This window comes from Podarcis melisellensis, assembly GCF_964234715.1.
Source record: "Podarcis melisellensis genome assembly, chromosome: 10".
In the NCBI taxonomy this organism is placed as follows: Eukaryota; Metazoa; Chordata; class Lepidosauria; order Squamata; family Lacertidae; genus Podarcis; species Podarcis melisellensis.
The window spans coordinates 75,506,270-75,529,281 of NC_138542.1; the positions used below are offsets into that span (position 1 = coordinate 75,506,270).

The 23,012-nt window shown below is 53.4% G+C and overlaps 2 protein-coding genes across 2 annotated transcripts; one reads left to right on the plus strand and one right to left on the minus strand.

Annotated features, from left to right (window-relative positions):
* Nucleotides 1-518: 518 nt before the first annotated feature.
* On the plus strand, nucleotides 519-8,926 carry PAX4 (paired box 4). The gene is made up of 8 exons (XM_081929304.1): nucleotides 519-568; nucleotides 1,743-1,790; nucleotides 2,486-2,634; nucleotides 4,356-4,571; nucleotides 5,971-6,058; nucleotides 6,333-6,503; nucleotides 7,588-7,670; nucleotides 8,764-8,926. Exons 2-8 carry the CDS (start codon nucleotides 1,778-1,780, stop codon nucleotides 8,881-8,883), a joined length of 840 nt encoding a protein of 279 aa, XP_081785430.1. The 5' UTR covers nucleotides 519-568; nucleotides 1,743-1,777; the 3' UTR covers nucleotides 8,884-8,926.
* Nucleotides 8,927-12,959: 4,033 nt separating this feature from the next.
* On the minus strand, nucleotides 12,960-22,559 carry FSCN3 (fascin actin-bundling protein 3). The gene is made up of 7 exons (XM_081927550.1): nucleotides 22,292-22,559; nucleotides 19,204-19,900; nucleotides 18,164-18,282; nucleotides 17,776-17,935; nucleotides 16,188-16,358; nucleotides 14,996-15,212; nucleotides 12,960-13,268 (listed from the first exon to the last, which is right to left on the minus strand). The coding sequence occupies exons 1-6, from the start codon at nucleotides 22,388-22,390 to the stop codon at nucleotides 15,007-15,009; spliced, it is 1,452 nt and encodes a 483-aa protein (XP_081783676.1). The 5' UTR covers nucleotides 22,391-22,559; the 3' UTR covers nucleotides 12,960-13,268; nucleotides 14,996-15,006.
* Nucleotides 22,560-23,012: the final 453 nt, after the last annotated feature.

Here is a 23,012-nt window from a genome sequence, read left to right on the forward strand (position 1 = left end):
CCCACAGGGAACCCGGCCAGCCCTGTGCCTCCCTCCCTTCCCGGGGCTGGCGAAGCGGGAGGGCGCCGTGGTTAATGTGTAATGGGGACCAGATGGTCGCCTCCGAGGCAGCCTGCTCGGTGGAGAGCCCGGGAGGGAGGGAGGGGAGGCGGCGGCATGGAGAGGGGGGGGGCTAATGAGGGTCAATTGCTGGGTGCCCAGGCCGGGGGAGAACCGCCTGCCCCCACTATTTGCTCATCAAATATTGTCCTGGGCAGTTTGGCAGGGCTCAGCTCCGCCAGGCAAGTCCCGGGCCATCTGGGCCAGCTCGGGAGGCGTCGGTGGGGGCAGGGCGCCCCTTCCCCTCCCCTGGCGAGGCCAAGCTGGCCTCTTTTTGCATCCTGCAGCCGGGGGAAAGAGACCGGCTGGCGAAGGAGTTCGGCCTGGCCCCGCTGGCTGAGGAGTAGCCAGAGTGCCAGCCGTCGAGGGGCAAATCCGCAGCGGCGCGTCCGGGTCTGGGGTTCGTGGGGAAGTCGCGCCGTCTCAAAGGAAGGAGCAGCTCCCGGCGAGCGTCGGAGCCGCAGCCCAGGTAAAAACGACGGGGATGCTGCCGGCTGTGGCTGGAAGCTGGCGGGTGGCCCCGGGGAGGCAAGCGGGAGAAGGGGCGCCTCCCGCGGAGGGTGGCGCTGCCCCGACTCCTGCGGCCGCTCCCGCCCCGTCCCAAGCAGCTTCTGGCGCCGGAGAGGAGAAGCGAAGGGAGCCGCCGCGGGCGGACCTGGGGCCGCTGTCCACGCCGCGATGGTGCTGAAACGCCGCGGCCGTCGGCCGCCACTGCCCCAGCCCTGACGGGACGCGGCCAGAAGGCTGCAGTGGGTGGGGTGGGTGCGGAGCGAAGAATCAGCTGCCTCCCCGCCGGCATCTGGCTTTGGGGTTCAACAAGAGCCCCCACCCACCCCCCGCACGCCAGACAGAAAGGCCCTCTCCACTTTCGCTGTCCCAAGGGAAGTGCTTCTCTGAGCAGAAGTTGTAGAATTGGAATTGTGGGATTGGAAGGTAAACTCAAGGGATATCCAGTCCTGCCCTTTGCAATGCAGGAATCACAGCTATAGCGTCCCTAACGGATGGCCATCCCACCTCTGTTGAAAAACCTCCAATTCAACAGAGTCCACCGCCTTCCGAGGGAGTCAGTTCCACTGTGGCTTGGCTCTCATCACCAGGAAGTTGTTCCTACTGTTTAGTCGGAATCGTCTTCCTTTGTCATGTGAATCCATCAGTTCTGGGTCCTGCACTCCAGAGCAGCAGAAAACCAGCTTGCTCCACCTTCTCTTGTCTGAATGTGGCTATTATGTCACCCCTCAGATCACATCGAAGCCTCCCTCTTGGAAGAAAGAGAGCAGTGAGAAATAAGTCCCCAAGGAGATGCTGCCCCCCGCAATGCAGAATCCTTTCTTAGCAACTGCTTCCCCCCACCCCCACCCCACAGTCTCAGGGCATTCCAAAGGCTCCCTCCCGGAATAAGATCCATGAAGGAGGCAGCTTCAAAGAAGCAGGGAAGGAGACACACACACACACACCTGGGAAAGTGAGTCTGTGTCCTCAGGAACCCTCCTCTTGGCAAAAGGAACAAAAACCACCAATTGCTTCTCAAGCAAGAACAGAAGTAAAGGAAAGCCATCCCGGCTCAAGCTGGGTGCCACTTTGAGAGACTTCTGAAAAAAATGGAATAAAATGACAGTAACTAAATAAATGCTTTTCTCTTGTAGAATCTCTGAAGCTATCCTGCCGGGGTTGTCCTGCAATGCAACACCAAGGTAAAGGGAGCCTCCCTGACCAGCTGGGGATCTCTGTTTAGGCACCTGGTGTGCCATAGAGAAGCCTTGGCATTTCTGCCCAGTGATCTGAGAGCCTGACCTGTCAGGTTGTGAATTGAAATATCTAAATTGAGCCTTCTCCCCACTGCCCCGCAGAGTGTTTCTTGATCTAGCAAGTCATAATAACACCTTCCTCCAAACTGATTCAAAGTTGAATGCAGCACAGAGTTAACCCATGGAACTCCCTGCCACAGTGATGGCCACCAACTTGGATGGCTTTAAAAAAGGATTGGACAAATTCCAGGGGTTGTCAATGGCCAAGATGCCTGTGCTTTGCCTTCCACAGCTGGAGGCTGCAATGCTTCCAAAATCCCAGTTGCTGGAAACCACAGGAGGGGAGAAGTGCTCTTGTGCTCGGATCCTGCCTGCTGGTTCCACAGAGGCATCTGTGAGAACAGGAGGCGGGACTGAATGGCCCAATGCCCTGATCCTGCTGGCTCTCCGCATGCTCTTAAAATTAAATGTGCTAACATTATTTTCAAATGCTTTCCTACATTCCCGTTCTTCCATATAACAACACCATGACTAAGACCACATGCAGCTGAGCACCAGGCGGCCCCAGAAGACCCCCCCTTCCTTGCCTGCTCTCTGGGGGACAGCTAGGGGTGTAAGCCATCTCTCTGGGCTGTTTGCAGGGACCAGTGGTGTGAACCAGCTGGGGGGGCCCTTCGTGAACGGCTGCCCCCTGCCCAACTTCAAGAGGAAGAGAATTGTTGAGCTGGCTTCGTGTGGGCTGCGTGCTTCAGACATCTCCCGTCACTTGAAGGTAAAAATGAGATGGAGGGTGGGAAGCCAGTGGGAGGGGGGCCATTAGCTCTCCCGGCAGAAGAGCAGCAAAGGCCAAGTCATAGCCTTCATGGACAGATTATTTGATATTTTCTTTGTTACACACCACCCCCAATATCTGAGCAGTGAGAGGCTCCAGGGTTTCCAAGCACTTGCAACCAGCTTCTGTTTCCTTGGAATGAAGTTAGAGGTAGGTAGCCATGTTGGTCTGCCGTAGTCAAAACAAAATTTAAAAATTCCTTTCAGTAGAACCTTGGAGACCAACTAAGTTTGGCATTGGTGTGAGCTTTCGTGTGCATGCACACTTCTTCAGATATACTGAAACAGAAGTCAAGTCTCTAAAGTGCTACTAGAAGGATTTTTTTTATCTTGGAATGAAGGTTTGCGGTGGTGTCTTAAGGATATGTATGGAAGTGAAAGCTGGACCATAAAGAAGGCTGATCGCCGAAGAATGGATGCTTTTGAATTCTGGTGCTGGAGGAGACTCTTGAGAATCCCATGGACTGCAAGAAGATCCAACCTCTCCATTCTGAAGGAAATCAGTCTTGCGTGCTCACTGGAAGGTCAGATCCTGAAGCTGAGGCTCCAAGACTCTGGCCACCTCATGAGAAGAGAAGACTCCCTGGAAAAAGACCCTGAAGTTGGGAAAGATGGAGGGCACAAGGAGAAGGGGACGACGGAGGACGAGATGGTGGGACAGTGTTCTCGAAGCTACCAGCCTGAGTTTGACCAAACTGCGGGAGGCAGTGGAAGACAGGAGTGCCTGGCGTGCTCTGGTCCAGGGGGTCACGAAGAGGCGGACACAACGAAATGACTAAACAACAACAACTTTAGGATATCTGGTTTTATTTACACAGATATACACCCTGAACATAGGATGGAAGGGCCCACAGCATTAACACCCCCAACAGATCTTGCTTCTCCATTATTCACAGCTTTGGATCCAGCGCAGAGCAAACATGTCTCTGTGTCTCCAGCTTCCAGCCTGCTCCCAACTCAGCTCTCTCTCGCACTGCTCTGGCTTTTGTTCCTCTACCTCAGCAGTTCTCAACCTGTGGGTCTCCATATGTTGTTGGACTATAACTCCCATCATCCCTGAGCTCTGGCCTTGCCTTGCTAGCTAGGGATGATGGGAGTTGTAGTCCAACAACATCTGGGGACCCACAGGTTGAGAACTGCTGCACCTAGTAACTAGGTGATGCCCATCCCAGCAAGGCAGCCCAGAAAGATGCCATGGTTGGTGGTATCAAAAGTTGCCAAGGCATCCTGCAGAACCAACAGGGACCTGCAGCCATCTGTGCCCCCAACTAAGTGAGGGGGTGGAGGAAAGGCCCTCCCATTGACCAGTAGGGCTCCCTCACTTAGTTGTAGCTCTTGCTGAAATCATTATTTTGGGATGCTGATGAGTCCACTTAAGAGGCCAGGTGAGGTCATTGTCTTGCAAATAAACTTGACCGACTAGTTCCGTGGCCTCCTTAGCTAGATTCTAACCCCCACTAACCAGACCCCAAGAATTGAAAGGGACTCAGGGCATCAGCTAGAGAGACCCTCAAAACCAACAACAAAGGGGACGGTTGCTAAGTAGGAGGGGTGGGATTGAGGGGCTGGGGACAATCTGAAGCAGCTGGAGGGGGGCAGCCAACCCCCATAAGCCCCCCAACTCTCTCTCTCTCCATGCAACCTTTCATTGCTCCTCACTCCCCTGGTTTTCCACCCCAGGTTTCCAACGGCTGTGTCAGCAAGATCCTCACCCGCTACTACCAGACGGGGGCCGTCCAGCCAAAGGGCGTGGGAGGGAGCCGCCCTCGGACATCCACGCCGGAGGTTGTGGCCCGGATTGCCCAGCTGAAGTGGGAACAGCCGTCCCTCTTTGCCTGGGAGATTAGAGGGCAGCTGCAGGCGGAGGGGGCCTGCGCTGCCAACAGGATGCCCAGTGTGAGTTGCCGTGAGCTGGCGGCGGGGCAGGTCTCGGGGGGGGGGATGTTACCTGTGGGCACCGAGAAGCTGGGGCTGGGAGCCTGCCATGTATGTGCTGTTTCGTTTATAAATCTCTTCCCAAGGGCCGCTCCCAAGTGAATTTCAATGCAATCAAGGCATGCGTGACTGTCTTTCTTTACACAGCAGGAAACATGTGCCAAGGTGAATCATGTGATGCACCCCCCCCACACACACAATAATTCCATGTGCCACTGGGTGGGACAATGTTAGCAGGCATAGTGCTGATGGGATGGACTAGATGCCCTGGTTGGGTCCCTCCTCTGGATTCCCCACCTCCTAAGAAATGAATCCCATTATCGGTGCACAACAGTGGTCCCTCCCCAGGGGCAAAGGAGTCGGGGGACCCTAGCATTCTCCCCACCTTCCAGGAGCGCAGGCAGCCTTCTGCTCCTTGCCAGGGACAGGCCTTAAGCCGTGAAGTAAGAGAGCATCTCTTGAGCTCCGTCCAGCCTCTGAGCCCAGCAGCTCCCAGCACTGAGGGGCAGACCTCTTCTTGTGAGGAGCTGTGGGGCTGAAGGCAGGGGACCCCCCAACCCACTCTTCCTGTCCAGAGGCAGCAGGAGCAGGGGGGGCCCTCTTGCACCAGAGGAGAAAGATGCAGCTGGGTACCCCTTCCACAGGCAGTGCCTCCGAGGACGGAGTCTGGTGCCATCAGCTCTGAACGGAGCCTTTGCCAACTGGAAATCTTGTTAGACTTCACACCCCCCCCCCCCAAATGTTATGACTGCACCGAGTGTTTTATTTATTGCATTTCTATCCCAGCTTTCCCTCCCGGGAGCTCAAGGTGGCATGCACAGTCCCCCCCCCACCTCAATTAATCTCAACAACAGCCCTGTGAGGTAGGTTAGGCTGAGAGGCAGGGACCGGTCCCTCAAGGCCACACCCAGTGAGCTTCATGGCCGAGCGGAGGCGAAATATACTCGGAGTCAAGAGTGGATTTCATGCTCTTTATTCAGCTCATAGTCCCCCGAAGGCATCTGCTTTATATACCTTATTTACACAATGGGCCCCACGTGATTGGCTAATTCTGGATTTCTCCTGTAGGCCAATCAGGTTGCAGATTCACTCCCACCTGGAGCTGGATTGGGTGGCTCCTGCAGACCAATCAGACTGCTGCATTGTTCTAGGACCAATCAGACTGCTGCATTTTGGATCCTATTCAACTCAGTACATAACAGGAGGATTCGATCCCCAGTCTCTCCCAGGTCCTAGTCTGACATTCTAACCACCACACCACCTCTGGCTCTGCAGTGTGATCCTCCTGAATGTGTCAGGATTGGAGCCTGACTCTTGGGGCCCCTTCCAGCCACTGTCTCTTTCCTCCCTCCCTCTCTAGGTGTCCTCCATCAACCGAATCCTAAGAAGTCTGCCAGTGGGAATGCCCTTCGCAGAGCAGGCTGCCTTCCTCAAGCCGCTGCAGTCAGGTCAGAGATGTTGTGAAAAGGCTTCAGGACGTGGGTAGGAAAACTAAGGCCTGGGGGCCGGATGCGGCCCAATCACCTTCTCAATTTGGCCCATGGACGGTCTGGGAATTGGTGTGTTTTTACATGAGTAGAATGCGTCCTTTTATTTAAAATGCATCCCTTCCAACTGTACCACTCTACGATTGTAGGATTCTGTGACTTGCTAGGGGTCCTGCTTCCAGGAATCTCACTGCACAGACACCCACGCTTGGTTTGCACTCCCTCTCTCCTGCAGGTCCCACCTTGCCTTGGGAGAGGAGTCCCCCGGGTTCAGAGGAGAGGACAGAGGCCCCGGCTCCCCCCGAGGGGCTGCAGGTGGCGGCGAGGCCCCCCGCAGCAGGCAGGCCAGGCAGGAACAGGAGCCGCACTGTCTTCTCCAAGCAGCAGCTGGAGGTCTTGGAAGAAGGTGAGTTCCTGGGGCTGTGCAGGATCAGGGCCTCCACAAGGGCAAGGACTCTGAAGGGTTAAGGTTTCCGCTTGGGACCTGGAGGGGCTTTGCAAGGCAGCCTGTCTCCTCTTGGGTGCTTCCGAGGGGAGGCAGAGAGTCTAGGACAGGCCAAATCCGGCCCTCCGGTAGCTTTAATCTGGCCCCACAGGTGCTGCTGCTTACTCACCCGCTTGCACATGTGCTGAAGTGATGGACATGAGGCAGGAGTTGATAACGCAGGTGAGCTGCATGCAAGCTGCCGGCCAGCCCTGTGGAGCCTCCTTTTATTGACACAAATATGCAAACCCAGGCAGATACATTTTGGGCTGTGACCTTTACACATCTTCCGGTCCCAATATCGTGGGGTGGTACAAAGTTATTTTGGCACCTGTTTCCACCGCGTCATTTTCCTCTTGCACAGTGTATGACAAAGGAGACAAAAGGTCTCAGACCGCAGACTACTGAGACCACAAAAGGTTAGACAGAGGCCATGATGTTCAGACAGCTGTGGCTTTGTCCGGACCCCACGATCATCCCAACATGCACCCAGCTCTTTGTTGGGCAACTCGCGCATGTGCCCTGCGTGTGGCTCTAGGACCCATCCACCCGCTATCTCGCGCATGGTGAGCAATTTTGTGCTGACCAATCCTAAAAAAAGGTCAACAACTTTGGTCGGCCCTCTTGCATGTTCACTTCATCAAATTTGGACACCCCTGGTCTAGGGTCATCATCACTGCAGTACAGTGGTCCCTGCAGTACAGTGGTTACATACGCTTCAGGTTACAGACTCCGCTAACCCAGAAATAGTACCTCAGGTTAAGAACTTTGCTTCAGGATGAGAACAGAAATTGTGCTCTGGCGGTGCAGCAGCAGCAGGAGGCCCCATTAGCTAAAGTGGTGCTTCAGGTTAAGAACAGTTTCAGGTTAAGAACGGACCTCCAGAACGAAGGTAACCCAAGGTACCGCTGTATCTCCATCTGAGGGGTCCTGTCAATCACAGTGTGGTGCTTTGGGATCTGGGACAAGGGGGGCAGCTGAATGTAATTCCCAAACTCCCCTCCAGCATTCCAGAGAGGGCCGTATCCAGAGACGGCTGCCCGGGAGGAGCTGGCTTCTGCTACTGGGCTCCCAGCCGACACCATCAGAGTAAGTGAAGCTCCTCCTACTGCCTGCTCCCTCACCCGGGACAAAGGCTTTGCTCCCCCAAACGCCACTGTGCAAAGCAACCTCAGAGCCACAGGATCCTCACCCAAACACTGAAAACACAAGAACATGCTGTTATAGGAAAAGAAAACACAACTGCTCCTTTTCCCTTATGGGGTACCTAAGAACCTGTATAGAGTCCTTAAGTAAGTGCTCTATTGGTAGGAGAAAATAACAGAGGCCAGCCAGAAAATATTGAGAAGCAAAGCAGCTAGTAAGCCTGATCTTTATTGATCTGTTGCAAAAGGGTCCTCACTCACCACATGCAGGAGGGAGAAGGAACCCAGAACATTGGTGTGCAAGTCCTTATATAGACTTTTTAAATTGCCTCCGCTGTAGCTCAAGACCACCCCCCAAAACATCATAACATACATCACAGAAGGAGGAGGTCTCCAACAGAAACACATCACAGGGGGCGGTCTAACCCAGAAATCCTGTTCGTCAGGATACCTGACAATGGTCACTGATTGCTTTACCTGGGCAGCCTGGCCATTCCTTTTGAGATGATAAATATTTAGTTCCTGAATCCAGGTCACAGGTCACAAATATGCCCTTAAGGCAGGATTTGAGCAAAGGGACAATGGGGAGGCTTCCCCATTTCCTTCCTCACTGCAGAGAATATTTGATGTCCCTGGAAGAGTCAAAGTAGCTTCAGGGTGGCTTTCCTGTACTATTTCAGACGCGTGGTTTATATACTTGTTTATGTGTTCACCTTGTAAATTTATGAACATATGATTTTCAATATGTGAGACCTTGGCATTCCTATAACAATGCAAAGAGGCTGCAGGATCAGGCCAATGTCCTCTCTGGCCCAGCATCCTGTTCTCTCAGGGCCAAACAGATGCCAATTATGGGAAACCTTGCAAGCAGGATCCGAGCACAAGAGCAACTCCCCCTGCCTCCTGTGGCAGTGAGTTCCATAGGTGAGCCCTGTGCTGCACCTTCTGACATTCAGCTTCATGGTATTCCCGGCAGTTCTGGGGCAGGGTGTGGCCCCAACCCAGACTGCCTGTGACTTTGTGTTCGTTCCCACTAGGTTTGGTTCTCAAATCGGAGAGCGAGGCAACAGCGAGAGGCCAAGGCTACGCTGGACACGGGACACGCAGGTTGTGGCCTGACCCCCTCCCCAATTCCAGGTGTTCTTGTCCTGCCCTAAGGGGGGGGGCTTCACAGAGAAGTCTGTGTACTGACTTCTCACAAGGCTCCCCCCCCATGAGTCCGTGGCTCCTGTGTCTTCCCTGCACCCTTCTCCTCTTAGGGCCTTTTGGGAGGGACAAGGAGCTGTGGGGCAGGACCCCCAGGGCAGCAGGCAGCTGCTCTCCCAGTTTCCCCTGGCAGCCGTGGGGAGAGCAAGCAGAACAAACCCTCCTTGGGAGCCACGAGGCAGGCGGCAGACAGCTCTCCCTCTCTCTCTCTCCTTCCTAGGACCCCCGTGGGAGTGCTGCCCCCCTCCTGCGGCACCAGCCCCCCAAGCCTTTGCTGCAGCCAACTCTGATGCACCAACAGCCGCTGCCCTCTGCCATCAGGTAGGAGGGCACCCAGAAGTCCCAAGATTGGACTCTTCTTCCTTGAAGGTTTTCAAGCAGAGGTTGGGTGGCCTCTGCCAGGGGTTCTGTCAGGGACCCTGCTGAGGAGGGCTGCACTGAGGAGGAATGGTGGGAGCCTCCCCCTGCTCCTGATCCGGATCCTAAATCTTCCCAGGAGCAGGAGGACAGTATAGATTTGGAACAGTGGTTTGAAGAGGGGCATAGTTCAGAAGGCAGAAGCTGGGAAATACTGGAGGGGGAAGAGCTAGGAGAAGAAGCACTGGGAGGGAGAGGGTTAACAGATCCACTGTCTTTGGAAAGCATTCGTCTGCTCTCCCCAAGGTCAAGAAGAGCTCAGAAAGTCTCAGAACAGAAAGCACAGAGGGAGCAAGCTCAGATTACAAGACGCAGAAGTGACATAGATTAGGACAGAAGCGGGTGTAATCCTTAATTGGGAGCACCGCCATTTCTAGGAGATGGGCTCTTTGTTCTCTTGCTGTGGTTCTTAAAGTTTCTAACTGGTAAGAAGTCCCTTTCTTCCATCTTCTTATCTACTGCCGATTCCCCGAAGCCTGACAGATTTAGTTGTGATTCCTGCATTGCAGGGGGTTGGACTAGAGGACCTTCAGAGGTACCTTCCAACTCTACAACTTTAAGTTAGGGGACAGCAGGATGGGCCAGGGAGTGGTTGGGCTGGATGACCCTTAGGGGTCCCTTCCACGATTCCTCTTGCCTCCACAGCCTTCTCCTCCCAGCCTTGCCCCTCGCTTCACAGCCGGCGGCTGCAAAACCTTCCCGCCCCACCTGCATCCACCTGGCCCCCCACCCTGTGCCTGGACGGAGCCCTTCTGCGGTAAGAGAGGTCTCCAGCTGCTTTGGCTCCTACCCATACCCCCCTATGGGATAGGAGGAGGGCATCACCAGCCGGGGGTCAGTTGCCCTTCGAGCACCCCTTCCTTTTGGGCATCAGAAGCACAAGGGGCCCACTCTTCACAAGGGCCCTTAACCCTCGCCTGACCCCTGGCTCTTTCTCTGCAGGGCTGGGGTCTGCAGGGGCTGCTCCTGTGGTGGGGCTCCCTCCATCCTCAGCTGTCCGGGGCCCTGGAAGCCCCTTCTGCCCCGCCAGCTCCGGGCCACTGCCGGTGCCTCCTCCCCAAGGACCAGGGAGCCTGATTCTGGGGGGCTGCCCAGGCCCAGAGAGACCACCGGGAAAATCTGCTCTAGAAGAGACGCCGTGGGGTGTGCCCACACCTGCTGCTCTTTGGGCCTCCCTGAGGACTCCAGGGTCCGGATTCTCCATGCTGTGTTGACTTCCTCCAAAAAGACCTTGCGTAGACTGAACTGAGACATTCTGCCAGCACAGAAGACCTGGAGAAGAACCGGCTGGATCAGGCCCAAGGAGGGTCTGCTGAGTCTGGCAGCCTGTTCTTCTCCTAGTGGCCAGTGAGGGGAAACCAGCAGGCAGGATCCGAGCCCAAGAGGGCAAAGCAGAGCCCTCCTAGCTGGAAGGTCATCAATAGCCCTCTCTTCCATGAATTTGTCTAATCCATCCAGAACCTTCTTGCTGGGCTGCTGCTGGGCCAACAGCAAAATCCTTTGGGATAATGTGTGTATGTATTGAGGGGGCGTGATTTGGAGAATAGCACTACAGATGGTAACAACAGTCACGAAATTAAAAGATGCCTGCTTCTTGGGAGAAAAGCAATGACAAACCTAGACAGCATATTGAAAAGCAGAGACATCACCATGCCAACAAAGGTCTGTATAGTTAAAGCTATGATTTTCCCAGTAGTGATGTATGGAAGTGAGAGCTGGACCATCAAGAAGGCTGATCGCCAAAGAATGGATGCTTTTGAATTCTGGTGCTGGAGGAGACTGTTGAGAGTCAGCCTCTCTTGCACTCATCCTGTAGACTAGAAAGAGAATCTGGAGACTCCCAAGGAGGGCAGGATGTTACATGGGGACCTCTTGGATTTGAGCTATGGGACAGAGGGAGGGTTTTCTAATCCTGTGTGATTTCTGCAATATATTCCTGCCGTGTTCATTGGTCTACCATTTATTACAAGAGACACTGCCTTTCTCTCTGCAAGAACCTCAGGAGCTCCATGCCCAAGACCTGGCAAGGCATCCCTGGCAAGGCAAGGGGGCGAGGAGGACCCCTCCCAGGCCCAAGCCTGGGCCCTCAACTGCCTAGGAGGCTCCTGGGAGTTCCCTGCTGGCCAATAATCGCCCCAAAAGGAGGCAAATTACAGAAGGGGATGGAAGAAACCAATTTTATAAAACAAAATCCCGTCCATCTAGTGCAGCCTCCTGTTCTCACAGTGGCCAGAAAGATGCCTTTGGGAAACCAGTGGGCAGGATCCGAGCGCAAGAGCAACTCTCCTCTCCTGCGGTTTCCAGTGTGATAAGAATTTTAAGGTCTTAGATATATAATAAATGTACCAACCAAGCAGGTACATGGATCAACACAGGAGGACCAACCTGGAACCATTTTTGATTCCCAAATGTTTTCTCTGCAAGGTCAAAGGAAAATGGAAAAGCTTCCCCATTGTCTTTTCCTTCACAAATCCTGTCTTAAGGGTATGTCTGTGTTTGAATAGGGTGAGCCTGTGAACTGGCTCAGGAACTAAGTATTTATCATTACTAAGTATTTATCATTACAAAAGACTGGCCAGGCTCCCCAGGCAATCCAATCAAGTAAACAGGTAACCTGGCAGACGAGATAAACAAGTCACTCAGATTTCTGCTGTAGACCGCCTTTTCTGTGATGCAGGTATGATGTATATGATGTATCTGGAGGGGTGGTCTTGAGCTCCAGGGCAGGGAATTTAAAATGTCTATATAAGACCTTGCGCGTCACTATTCTGGGTTCTCCTCCCTCCTACGTGTGAAGGGGGCACCCTGTTGCAACAGATCAATAAAGATCAGGCTTACTAGCTGCTTTGTTTCTCAATATTATCTGGTTGGCCTCTGTTATTTTCTCCTACCAATAGGGAACCTACGTAAGGACTCTGTAAGGGCTCTTGGATACCCCATAAGGAGAAAAGGATATATTTTTGTTTACAACACCAGCAACTGGGATTCAGAACCATGGCTGCCTCTGACTGGGGAGGCAGAGCAGAGCCTGGTAGCAATCCATATCCCTTTCTGTGGATTTGCCCAATCCCCTTTTATAGCCACCCAAGTTGGTGCCCATCCCTGTCTCCAGTGGGAGGGAGTTCCATAGCTCAGCTGTCTCCTTCCCCGGCAGTTTTTGGGAAAGGGCCACTGGGCGAGGTGAGGAGAGGAGCCCATGCTTAGGGTGTAGCTCTGGGGCTGAAGAGGCTGGGCTGGCACGTGTCCCGGGAGCATGGCACGTTACCTGTGGGTACGTGATGCCAGGCGTGGTGGTGGGGTGCACAGTGTGTGTCCGGGGGGCGGCCATGGTGGTACCCCCCTCCCCAATGGTACACCCCACTGTTCCTCTGCCAGTGTCCCCACCCCAAGTCAGTGGTGGAGGTGGTTGTCGCTACTTCTTGAAGTGGGGCATACACTCTGCACATGCCCAGGGGCACCTCTGTTGGGCGGTGTTGCATCTGGGCTCAGGGATCTATCCTTGGCCCAAATAACTCCTGGGGGCAACCTGCCTGCCCGTCCTTCTTCCCCCCTTCTTGACCCTCTGGACCCTACGACCCTCCCCCCCAATTGAAACAGACAGAGGCCGGGGTCTTTTTGCTTTTTGCTCCTTTTCAGAAGACACCTGAGTGGTCCTGCAAGGGGGGAGGAGCCACACTCCCCAAATCCTCCTCTGGCAGCATCTGCCCCGTCACCTCCATGAGGGAGAACAGCAGCGGGTGAGACCCACTTTGTGGGAGGGAGGAAAGAGCCCCCCTCCTCCTTTTCCTCTGCTGCTGCTTTCAGGCCTCTTGCTGATGCGTCCGGATGAGGCCGCAGAGAGAAGGCTAAGGCACTCGGACATCTTGGGTGGCCCAACAAGGACTCTGCTGGGTTTCCTTTCCTCCTCTCCTGCAGATACCTGTGGACAGTGACCTCCTGGTTAGCCCTCCAGAGTCACTGGGGGCCAGAACCCTGCCTGGTTTAGTTCATAAAATCATAGACTCACAGATTGGGACCCCGAGGCTCCCAGACCCCAGCAATTCATTTGCATGTGCGCAGCGTGATTTGGCGCTTGTGCATATGCACTAGCGGCAAAACCCAGAAGTAACCCTTTCTGGTACCTCTGGGTCACTGCGGGACGCAACCTGAAAAAACGTAACATGAAGTGGATGTAACATGAGGTTTGACTGTAATACTGTTGTAGATTTAAGGTGGGGAAACCCCCCTCTAAAAAAAGACTCCTTAGAAATGAATAAATGCTAGGATCAAAGCACAAGCTGAGGGGTTATTCCTGTGGCTGAGAGCTTTGGCCATCAAGGAACACTAAAGAGAAGGGGGGACATTAACACTACAAGAGAGTTTGTGCCCTGAGGTGTGAACAGAGACAGGGGTTTGAAAGGCTGTCAGGGTGACTGAGTGCTGGAGGTGACAGCAAAAGGGGGTCAGGCAGGAAGGGTTGCTGAGAAGAAGGAGGAGGAGGAGGAGGAGCTGAGATCCATAAATGCTCCTCTGCTTTGAGGAACAAGCTGTAAGATCTGGACTCCCTCCATGCAGACTGAAGGTGTAAATAATAATAATAATAATAATAATAATAATAATAATAATAATAATAATAATTTTATTTATACCCCGCCCTCCCCAGCCAAGGCCGGGCTCAGGGCAGCTAACAACCAATAATAAAAACAAGTTGATTGGAATACAACTTAAAAAACAAGGTTAAATACAACATTAAAACGTTAAAATGCAGCCTCATCACAGGGGGAGAAAGGAAAAAGGGGGAGGGGATCAAGTTGATTCCAAGCCAAAGGCCAGGTGGAACAACTCTGTCTTACAGACCCTGCGGAAAGAAATCAGATCCCGCAGGGCCCTGGTCTCATGAGGCAGAGCGTTCCACCAGGCCAGAGCCATCACTGAAAAGGCCCTGGCTCTGGTTGAGGCTAATCTGACTTCCTTAGGGCCCAGGACCTCTAGGGTGTTGCTATATATGGACCTTAAGGTCCTCCGCTGGGCAGACCTGGAGAGGCGGTCCCGTAGGTAGGAGGGTCCTAGGCCTAGGTGAATAAACCATGTATCTTAAAGCCACAACAGTCTGCGCTGCATCTTCTGTTCCTCCAGAGGAGCACAGACCCCGGGTGGGTGCCTGGGACCCCAAGGGCTTTTGCTGTCGCTTGGCGGAGAGGTGAACAGCCACCCGACTTGTTAACAATACTAATAGGAACACCTTGAACGTGGCCCAGTAGCAAATCAGGAACCATTCCGGCTTTTGGATCTCTGTTCACTGGTGGAGGAAGGGTGGGTGTGGACCGCCCCGGGTGTCATCCCTGAGAGGGGGTGACATCGCCACCCCGCCCCTGGCTCTGCCTCTGCCTCTGTTGACACACAGTGGGTGGTCCTGGAGCCTTTGGGTGGCAGAAAGACCTCCAGGGGAGTCCTGCAAGAGGGAGGCTGAGCTACATCTGGGGATCTGCAAGCCAAAAACTTCACCCCCCTGAGGTGCCACAGTGGGGTCCGGGGTCTGTGCTGGTGGCTGAGTGAGCAAGGAGGAGCGTTGGACGTCTCTCGGGGTCTCTGCCCTCCCATCTCTGCCGGGCCCCCCGCCTCTTCCACCCCCAACCCTGGCAAGGCGACTGCCCCCCTTCTTCTCACCTGCCTGAGGCCTAGAACTCCCAGAGGCACTCACAGGTCACCTCTTCGCTGTCGGCCACGAGGCAGCCCTCCCGGTCGGCACGCAGGAAGTATCCGTTGGGACCCAGCACCGCCAGGAGGTTGTTTCCTCGGATCTCAACACAGAAATTCAAGGCAAACTTCCCCCAGGGGCTGAAGGTCCCTTCCGAAGTCAGGCACCAAAAGCTCTTGCCGCGGCCTGGGAAGCCAAACGATGGCAGAAAAGTGGTGGGCATCCAAAAAAGACTTTTTCGCGCAATGCAGACTGTGGAACTCCCTGCCACAGGAGGCAGCTATGGCCACCGATTGGGATGGCTCGAGAACAGAATTAGAGGAAGTCACAGGGGAGAGGGCTATCAATGGCTAATAAAGGTAAAGGACCCCTGGACGGTGAAGTCCAGTCAAAGGTGACTATGGGGTTGCGGCGCTCATCTCACTTTCAGGCTGAGGAAGCCAGTGTTTGGCCACAGACAGCTTTTCAGGTCATGTGGCTAGCAGGACTAAACCACTTCTGGTGCAACGGTGCACCGTGACGGAAACCAGAGCGCATGGAAATGCCCGTCACAGCGGTATCTATTTATCTACTTGCACTGGTGTGCTTTCAAACTGCTAGGTTGGCAGTAGCTGGGACTGAGCAACAGGAGCTCACCCCATTGCACGGATTTGAACCGCCAACCTTCTGATCAGCAAGCCCAAGAGGCTCAGTGGTTTGGACCACAGCACCACCCGTGTCCCTCAATAGCTAGTAGCCAAGATGGCTCAGCTCTGCTGCTACAGTCAGAGGCAGCAATGCTTCGTAATACAGTGGTACCTCTGGATACGAACAGGATCTGTTCCGGAGCCCCATTCGCACCCAGAAGCAAATGTAACCAGCGACGGCACGTCTGCGCATGATGCCATTTCGAGCGCATGCGCATGCGCGAGCGGCAAAACCCGGAAGTAACATGCTCTGTTACTTCTGGGTTGCTGCGGAGCGCAACTTGAATCCGCTCAACATGAAGCATATTCAACCCGAGGTATGACTGTACCGGTTCCTGGAAAAAGCAGGAGGAGAGCAGCCCTTGTGCTCGAATCCTGCTTGTGGGTCTCCCTTTGGAGCAACAGGATGCTGGACCAGATGGGCCCTGGGCCTGCCCCCCTGGCCTGGCCCCCCTTCCCTCCCCCCTTCACCTACTCTGGAAGTGGTAGATGCCCTCCTTGCAGGGCAGCAGCTCGATGCAGTCGGGCTCCAGGAGGTTGCACTGCAGGGCCTCGTGGCAGGAGGAGCTCCCCACGTAGCCGTAGCAGCCACGCAACAGCAGGAAGGAGCGGTTGGCCAGGCGCAGGCCAAACTCCTCGTGGGGCCCTGCAATGCAACGGGGCAGGAGGTCAGCTGGGAGCTGGCAAGGAGACCGGGTACCTGAGGCATTGGCAGACCTGTGGTCCAGACTTTTCTTTGCAGCCAGCGAGGACGGGGGCTGCTCTCCTTGCTTTTGAGGTCTGGGGGTGGAGGAGGACCCCTTTTCCAAAAGAGCCAGAAGGGGCGGGATGTGTGGGGTATTTAAAGTGCAGTCCAAACCAACAAGTCAGGTTTTGCAAAATATGAGTTGAAGCTCTCTGAGCTTTCCTGCGTGTTTGCTAGAAAGAAATCTGCAAGACACGTTCCCCACACTGTGCCCTGGCAGGCAGAGGAGGGCATTGTAATATATTCTCTTACCTGCCTGGTCACACCCTTTCCCCATCACTTTATGATCTGCCAGCAAAAGGGAGCTCCAAAAAGGGAGCTCCTTAAGTCGGAGCTCCAACACTCAGGCACCGTTTTAAGGTAGACTTCAGTACGTCTTTACAACTGAATCGCCATTTCAAGCCTGCCTGTCTCTGTTAATCTCATTACTCTGCTGTTTCTGTTACTCTCCAACAAGTACTGTATTCTGAGTGAGTAAGTGCTATTTTCTAATACTGTCAGTGTGATGATTCATATTTTCTATTATCTTCTTCATAAAGGGCCATGAAATATTATCAAAGGCTTTTTCAGCCTCTATAAACATTAAAGCAGCTTATTTCTCGTTTCTGACCTCCAGATATTCTATCACGTCAGTTATATTTCTTATATTATCCTTCATCTGGCATCCTGGTAGGAAACCAGCCTGATCAGGATGAATTTCTACCAAAACTCCTTTCATTCGGTCAGGCAGTATATTGGCAAATAGCTTATAATCATTGTTTAAACCAGGGGTAGGCAACCTAAGGCTTGTGGCCGGATGCGGCCCAATCGCCTTCTCAGTTTGGCCCGTGGACAGTCCGGGAATCAGCATGTTTTTACATGAATAGAATGTGTGCTCTTATTTAAAATGCATTTATGGGTTATTTGTGGGGCATAGGAATTCGTTCATTTTTCTTTTTCAAAATATACGGTAGTCCAGCCCACCACATGCTCTGAGGGACGGTGGACCAGCCCACGGCTGAAAAAGGTCGCTGACCCCTGGTTTAAACGCTTCCCTTTTAAGCTGCAAAGGGATGACACAAACACGAGGAAGGATAATATCTAATAAATATATTCTCTCCTAGCATCTGTTTGCATTTCTACAGGCATTACACCAGCTGGGTCGCCAGGGCAGACTCCTCACCCTCCAGCAGGGGCAGGTGAGACATCGCATAAGGTCAGGGGGTTTCCTTGGGATTCCTGGGGAGATGCTTCCTTCTGCCCCACCTGCCCCAGCCAGAGACCCTCCTTGTTCCAGGGAGTGGCTCATCCTCTCCCCCCCCCCATCCCTTCTCCTCACCTGGCTGCATGGCTCTGGCGACCACCAGCCCAACAGGGAGGGTGCCCAGGTAGCGGCCGTTGAGCGCCCTCAGGAAGATTTTCCCATAATGCCACAGGATGCTGAAGTGGGTCTCAGGTTCTTTGCTACAGCCGTCAGCCATCACACTCTGGAACTCCCTCTGGGGAGAGAAGACCAGGTCAGCAGTTGGGGGGGGGAGAGAAAACCAGCCACTCTGCCCCATGGGAATGAAAGTCCCCGTCCCCCGATATAGCAGGTGGCAATGCTCTTTGGGACAATAGCAATGTGGCCCCTCCACCATTTGGCTATGGGGCTGGGAACTCCACCTCCTGGCCCTCACAGGGACCCTGGACCCAGCCTTTGGGGGGTGGAGGAGCCCCTAACCTACCTGTGCCAGGTACTTGTGGTTGATGTCTTTCAGCTGCACGGTTTGGGCATCGGGACTGACATGAAAGAGGAACGTGGACATGGGGGTCGCCTTTTTGGAGCCTGCGTAGACCTCTGAGTCTGAGGGGAGAGAAGAGCAGCTCAGCGGGTGCAGCACGGGCAGCTGCTGCCTTGCACTGAGTCGGCTTCATCTAGCTCAGGACACTGGCTGGCAGCATTGTCTCTCCAGGATTTTGTGGGATGTAATCCATTGGATTATGGGACGCAGGTTGCGCTGAGCCTAGGACTTGCCAATCAGAAGGTTGGCGGTTCGAATCCCTGCAACGGGATGAGCTCCCCTTGCTCAGTCCCGGCTCCTGCCACCCTAGCAGTTCAAAAGCACGTCAAAGTGCAAGCAGATAAACAGGTACCGCTCTGGCGGGAAGGTAAACGGCGTTTCCGTGCGCTGCTCTGGTTCGCCAGAAGCGGCTCAGTCATGCTGGCCACATGACCACATGACATGAGCTGTACGCCGGCTCCCTCGGCCAATAAAGCGAGATGAGCGCCGCAACCCCAGAGTCGGCCACGACTGGACCTAATGGTCAGGGGTCCCTTTATCTTTTTTTAATCCATTGGAGCAGTCAAGTACAACATTTCTTGTTTCCCTAGAGTGGCACCTGCCCTGAGGAACGCCCTCCATTCAGATGTCAAGGAAATAAACATGTACTACCTGACTTTTAGAAGACATCTGAAGGCGGCCCTGTTTAGGGAAGTTTTTAATGACTGATGTTTTATCATGTTTTTAATATTCTGCAGAAGCTTCCAGGTTCAGTCCCCACGGCCAGGAAGGATAGGAATAGACCCTGCCTAAACCCTCGAGAGTTGTGGCTGCCAGCCAGGGTTGACAATACTGACCTAGATGGAAGCAGAGAACTGTGGCAGGGACCTCCAGGGGTCATCAAGCACACCTTCCCAAATCTGAGCTGAATCACCCCTGACATGAGTCAAAGAGGCCCTGAGCCCCCGGCCTGGCCCCTGCTGCTCCCCCCGGGGTTTACTTGCCGCAGAGGATGCCCATGTACTTCTTGGCCCTGGTTCTCAGGCTGACCCACTGCGGGCACCTCTTGATGACGAACCACTCCTCGTTGTCTTCGGGGCAGTCTCCGAGGCACAGGAGCCCCCGGCTGCCCTGCGGGTACAGGATGTGCCCCTCCCTGTCGGTCAGGAAGGCCAGGCAGCCAGGCCTCAGGTTCAGGTGGAAGGCCGTCTCGGCCGAGGGCTTCTTGGCCAGCTTCTCCAGCCGGGAGACGAACTTGTGGTTGGACGTCTCCAGGTGGCAGACGCCACAGCGCAGCCGCAGGACGAAGCCGCACTCCTCGCAGTAAGGCACCGGCGTGTCCACCCAGACGCGGTTCAGCTCAGGGTCAGTCCGCGCGTACAGCCGGCTGCTGGGGTTGAAGAGGACCACGTGCGCATGCATGGCCAGCTGGGGCATCCACATGTGGCGCCGCGTCAGCTCTCTGCAGACGCAGAAGACGTCCTCCCCGTCCGACTCCAGGAACTTCTTGCTCTCCAGGTGCTGGAGGCTCCAGGCGCCGCTGGAGTGCACCTCCAGCACAAACTGGCTCTGCCGCCCCAAGGCCGGGTGACCGCACCGGACGGTGCCATCCGCGTCCACCAGGAGGCAGCGCCCTTGGTGGCCCCTCAGCACGGCCACCGTCAGTTTCCCGGGCTTCGTGGTCACCTCCAGGTCCCAGGTCTGCAGGGGGAGAGAGGGGCAGGTCAGCAGGGATCCTGAAATATACTCAGAGTCGAGAGTGGATTTCATGCTCTTTATTCAGCATGGTGAGGAGGAATGGAAGTTCCCCCAGAATGTCTGCTTTATATACATTATTTACATAATGGGCCCCACGTGATTGGCTAATTCCGGGATTCACCTGTAGGCCAATCAGGTTGCAGATTCACTCCCACCTGGAGCTGGATTGGGTGGCTCCTGTGGACCAATCAGACTGCTGCATTCTGGACCCTATTGTTCTAGCACCAATCCTTTTGGATCCTATTCAACTCAGTACATAACATATCCCAAAGAAATGTCCCTGGGAATTTCTCTGGGCTGATTTATCATATTTCTGTGCCATTCACACAAATCGCAAAGTGGCTTACAAGCAATAAATCACAAATATGACACAAATCATACAGAACAATTAACAAATCATCGGCAAAACAATCGATGAAACGCCATTAACAAAGCAACTAAAGAAATAAGCTAAACAGCTCCGTTACAACAGAAGTCAGAAATGTTACAGCACTCATCATCCATAGAACAATATTAACAACATTAACAAAATTTAGAAAGCATCTGAAGGCAGCCCTGTTTAGGGAAGCTTTTAATGTTTGATGTTCTGTTGTGCTTTTAATTCTGTTGGGAGCTGGCCAGAGTGGCTGGGGAAATCGAGCCAGATGGGCGGTGTATAAATAATAAATTATTATTAAATTATTATTATAATTATGGTGTGTGAGTGTGGTTTGGGAGCTGCACGGTCAGGGAAAAAACAATGCTGTCCAGGGTTGTAAAGACTGCGGAGAGGATAATTGGGTGCCCTCTTCCCACCTTGGATCAAATCTACACTTCCAGGTGCCATAAGAAAGCTGCAGAGATAGCGCAGGATAGTGCGCACCCCGGAAATGATCTCTTTCAGCTTCTGCCGTCTGGAAGAAGATACAGGGTTATAAAGACCAGGACTAGAGCCTGAGAAACAGTTTCTATCCAAATGCGATTTTGGTTTTTAAACACAGTGTAAGGCAGTCTTTCCTGCCCACCTAGCAGTTCAAAAGCACATCAAAAGTGCAGGTAGATAAATAGGTACCACTCTGGCTGGAAGGTAAACGGCGTTTCCGTGCGCTGCTCTGGTTTGCCAGAAGCGGCTTAGTCCTCCTGGCCACATGACCCGGAAGCTGTATGCCGGCTCCCTCGGCCAGTAAAGAGAGATGAGCGCCGCAACCCTAGAGTCGGTCACGACTAGACCTAATGATCAGGGGTCCCTATACCTTTACTAAGGTAGTCTTTATGTGAGTATATTGTATTCAGTTATGGGGTATCAGAGTTTTTAGGGGCTAACCAGGCTGGGATAGCTGGCTTGTGGGTTTTTGAATGTCTGATGTAGATTTTTTCAAATCTACATGGAGAAGGGGACGACAGAGGACAAGGTGGTGGGACAGTGTTCTCGAAGCTACCAGCATGAGTTTGACCAAACTGTGGGAGGCAGTGGAAGACAGGAGTGCCTGGCGTGCCCTGGTCCATGGGGTCACAAAGAGTCGGACACGACTAAACAACAACAACAAAATATCAGTCATTAAAAACTTCCCTAAACAGGGCTGCCTTCAGATTCTTTAAGTTTTTGACTTCTTGATTCGTGAGTTTTCCCGTCAGTTTTGCCATTTCGGCATAGTCCAGGCATAGGCAAACTCGGCCCTCCAGATGTTTTGGGACTACAGCTCCCATCAACCCTGACCACTGGTCCTGTTAGCTAAGGATGATGGGAGTTGTAGTCCCAAAACATCTGGAGGTCAGGGGTCCCTATACCTTTACTAAGGTAGTCTTTATGTGAGTATATTTTATTCAGTTATGGGGTATCAGAGTTTTTAGGGGCTAACAAGGCTGGGATAGCTGGCTTGTGGGTTTTTGAATGTCTGATGTAGATTTTTTCAATTTCATTGTTCTGTATGGGACAATGACAATAAAGATTATCGTATCGTGTAAAACAGCAACTAAAAAGGAAACTAAGCACTGTTTTTCAATGGTATTAACATAGATAAGATAGATAGTCAGAAGAACCGGTCATATATGACCTTGGCAGCATAGATAGCCATTAGCAGGGGTGTCTGTCCAAAGTGAACATGTGTTGGGGGCCGGCCAAAGACCTTTTTCCCGGATTGAAGTTGTTGAAGGATTTTACACCCAGGAAATAAACTGCCACAGGGGCCAGATTAAACCAACCGGATTAGCCCCCCAAAACGGACTTTGGACATGCCTGACCATTGCAATTCAGTGGAAAACAGCCCCAAATCTGACACTGGCTGATAGCACTCATTCTGGAACAGAACTTAAATAGAGAAAATTAAGCATCATTTGAGGCTTCCGGGGGGATACCTGTTTCTTCCCCAGTGAGTTTCCCAAGACGCTGACGCCGTCGCCATAGCATTCCCCAGTCAGATACCCGCCTGTCCAGTTGACCAACCCAATCTGCATGGCTGCGCAGGAGGGGCGGAGCTACCGAGGGCATCAGCAACAGGCCAGCCCCCACTTTGGACCTTGTGCTGCCCACTGACTGGCCGGCTGGGCCATGGGAGAGGCTTCTGAGGGCGCTGGGGAGGGGGGAGGAAGAGAGAAAGAGGTTCTTCTCCCTGCGGGAGACGCTGGCTCAGGATTCCAAGGGGAGAAGCTCCATGGCAAGTCTGGCCTTTGTGACCTCAGAAAGGATGGAGGGGTCTTGGTGGACCACAGGCTGGACACGAGCCAACAGTGTGATGCAGCAGCAAAAAAGGCTAATGCTATTCTAGGTTGCATCCACTGATAGTGTCCAGGTGAAGGAAAGTCATAGTTGTTGGGAAACTGTGTACATGCAGCTACTCTCACAGAGTCAATTAAGGTTTGGCAGACAGCCAGAAGGCAATCTGAAGGAGGAAGTCTGTCTGGTGATAACAGAGGCATGGGGACAGCTCCCTGATTGGTCAAGCTCTCTCAAGGAAGTGATAATTAATGGCCTACTAACTGGAATGTGTTAGTTCAGAGTTCAGTTGTTCTGTGTCAGTGTAGGAGTTGTGAGTCGTGTCAGAGAGAGCTAGCAAAAGATCCGTGTTCTGTCTGGCCA

What these genes read in the sequence shown, in the direction of transcription:
- FSCN3 (XM_081927550.1), bottom strand. Translation starts at nt 22,390, where the DNA reads ATGCAGATTGGGTTGGTCAACTGGACAGGCGGGTATCTGACTGGGGAA. An exon ending in ACTCACTGGGGAAGAAACAG is followed by an intron (nt 19,901 to 22,291) that starts GTATCCCCCCGG and finishes CTCCCCCTGCAG; the next exon opens with ACCTGGGACCTGGAGGTGAC. An exon ending in ACCACAAGTACCTGGCACAG is followed by an intron (nt 17,936 to 18,163) that starts GTAGGTTAGGGG and finishes TTCTCTCCCCAG; the next exon opens with AGGGAGTTCCAGAGTGTGAT.
- PAX4 (XM_081929304.1), top strand. An exon ending in CTGCCAACAGGATGCCCAGT is followed by an intron (nt 4,572 to 5,970) that starts GTGAGTTGCCGT and finishes CTCCCTCTCTAG; the next exon opens with GTGTCCTCCATCAACCGAAT. An exon ending in TCCCAGCCGACACCATCAGA is followed by an intron (nt 7,671 to 8,763) that starts GTAAGTGAAGCT and finishes CGTTCCCACTAG; the next exon opens with GTTTGGTTCTCAAATCGGAG.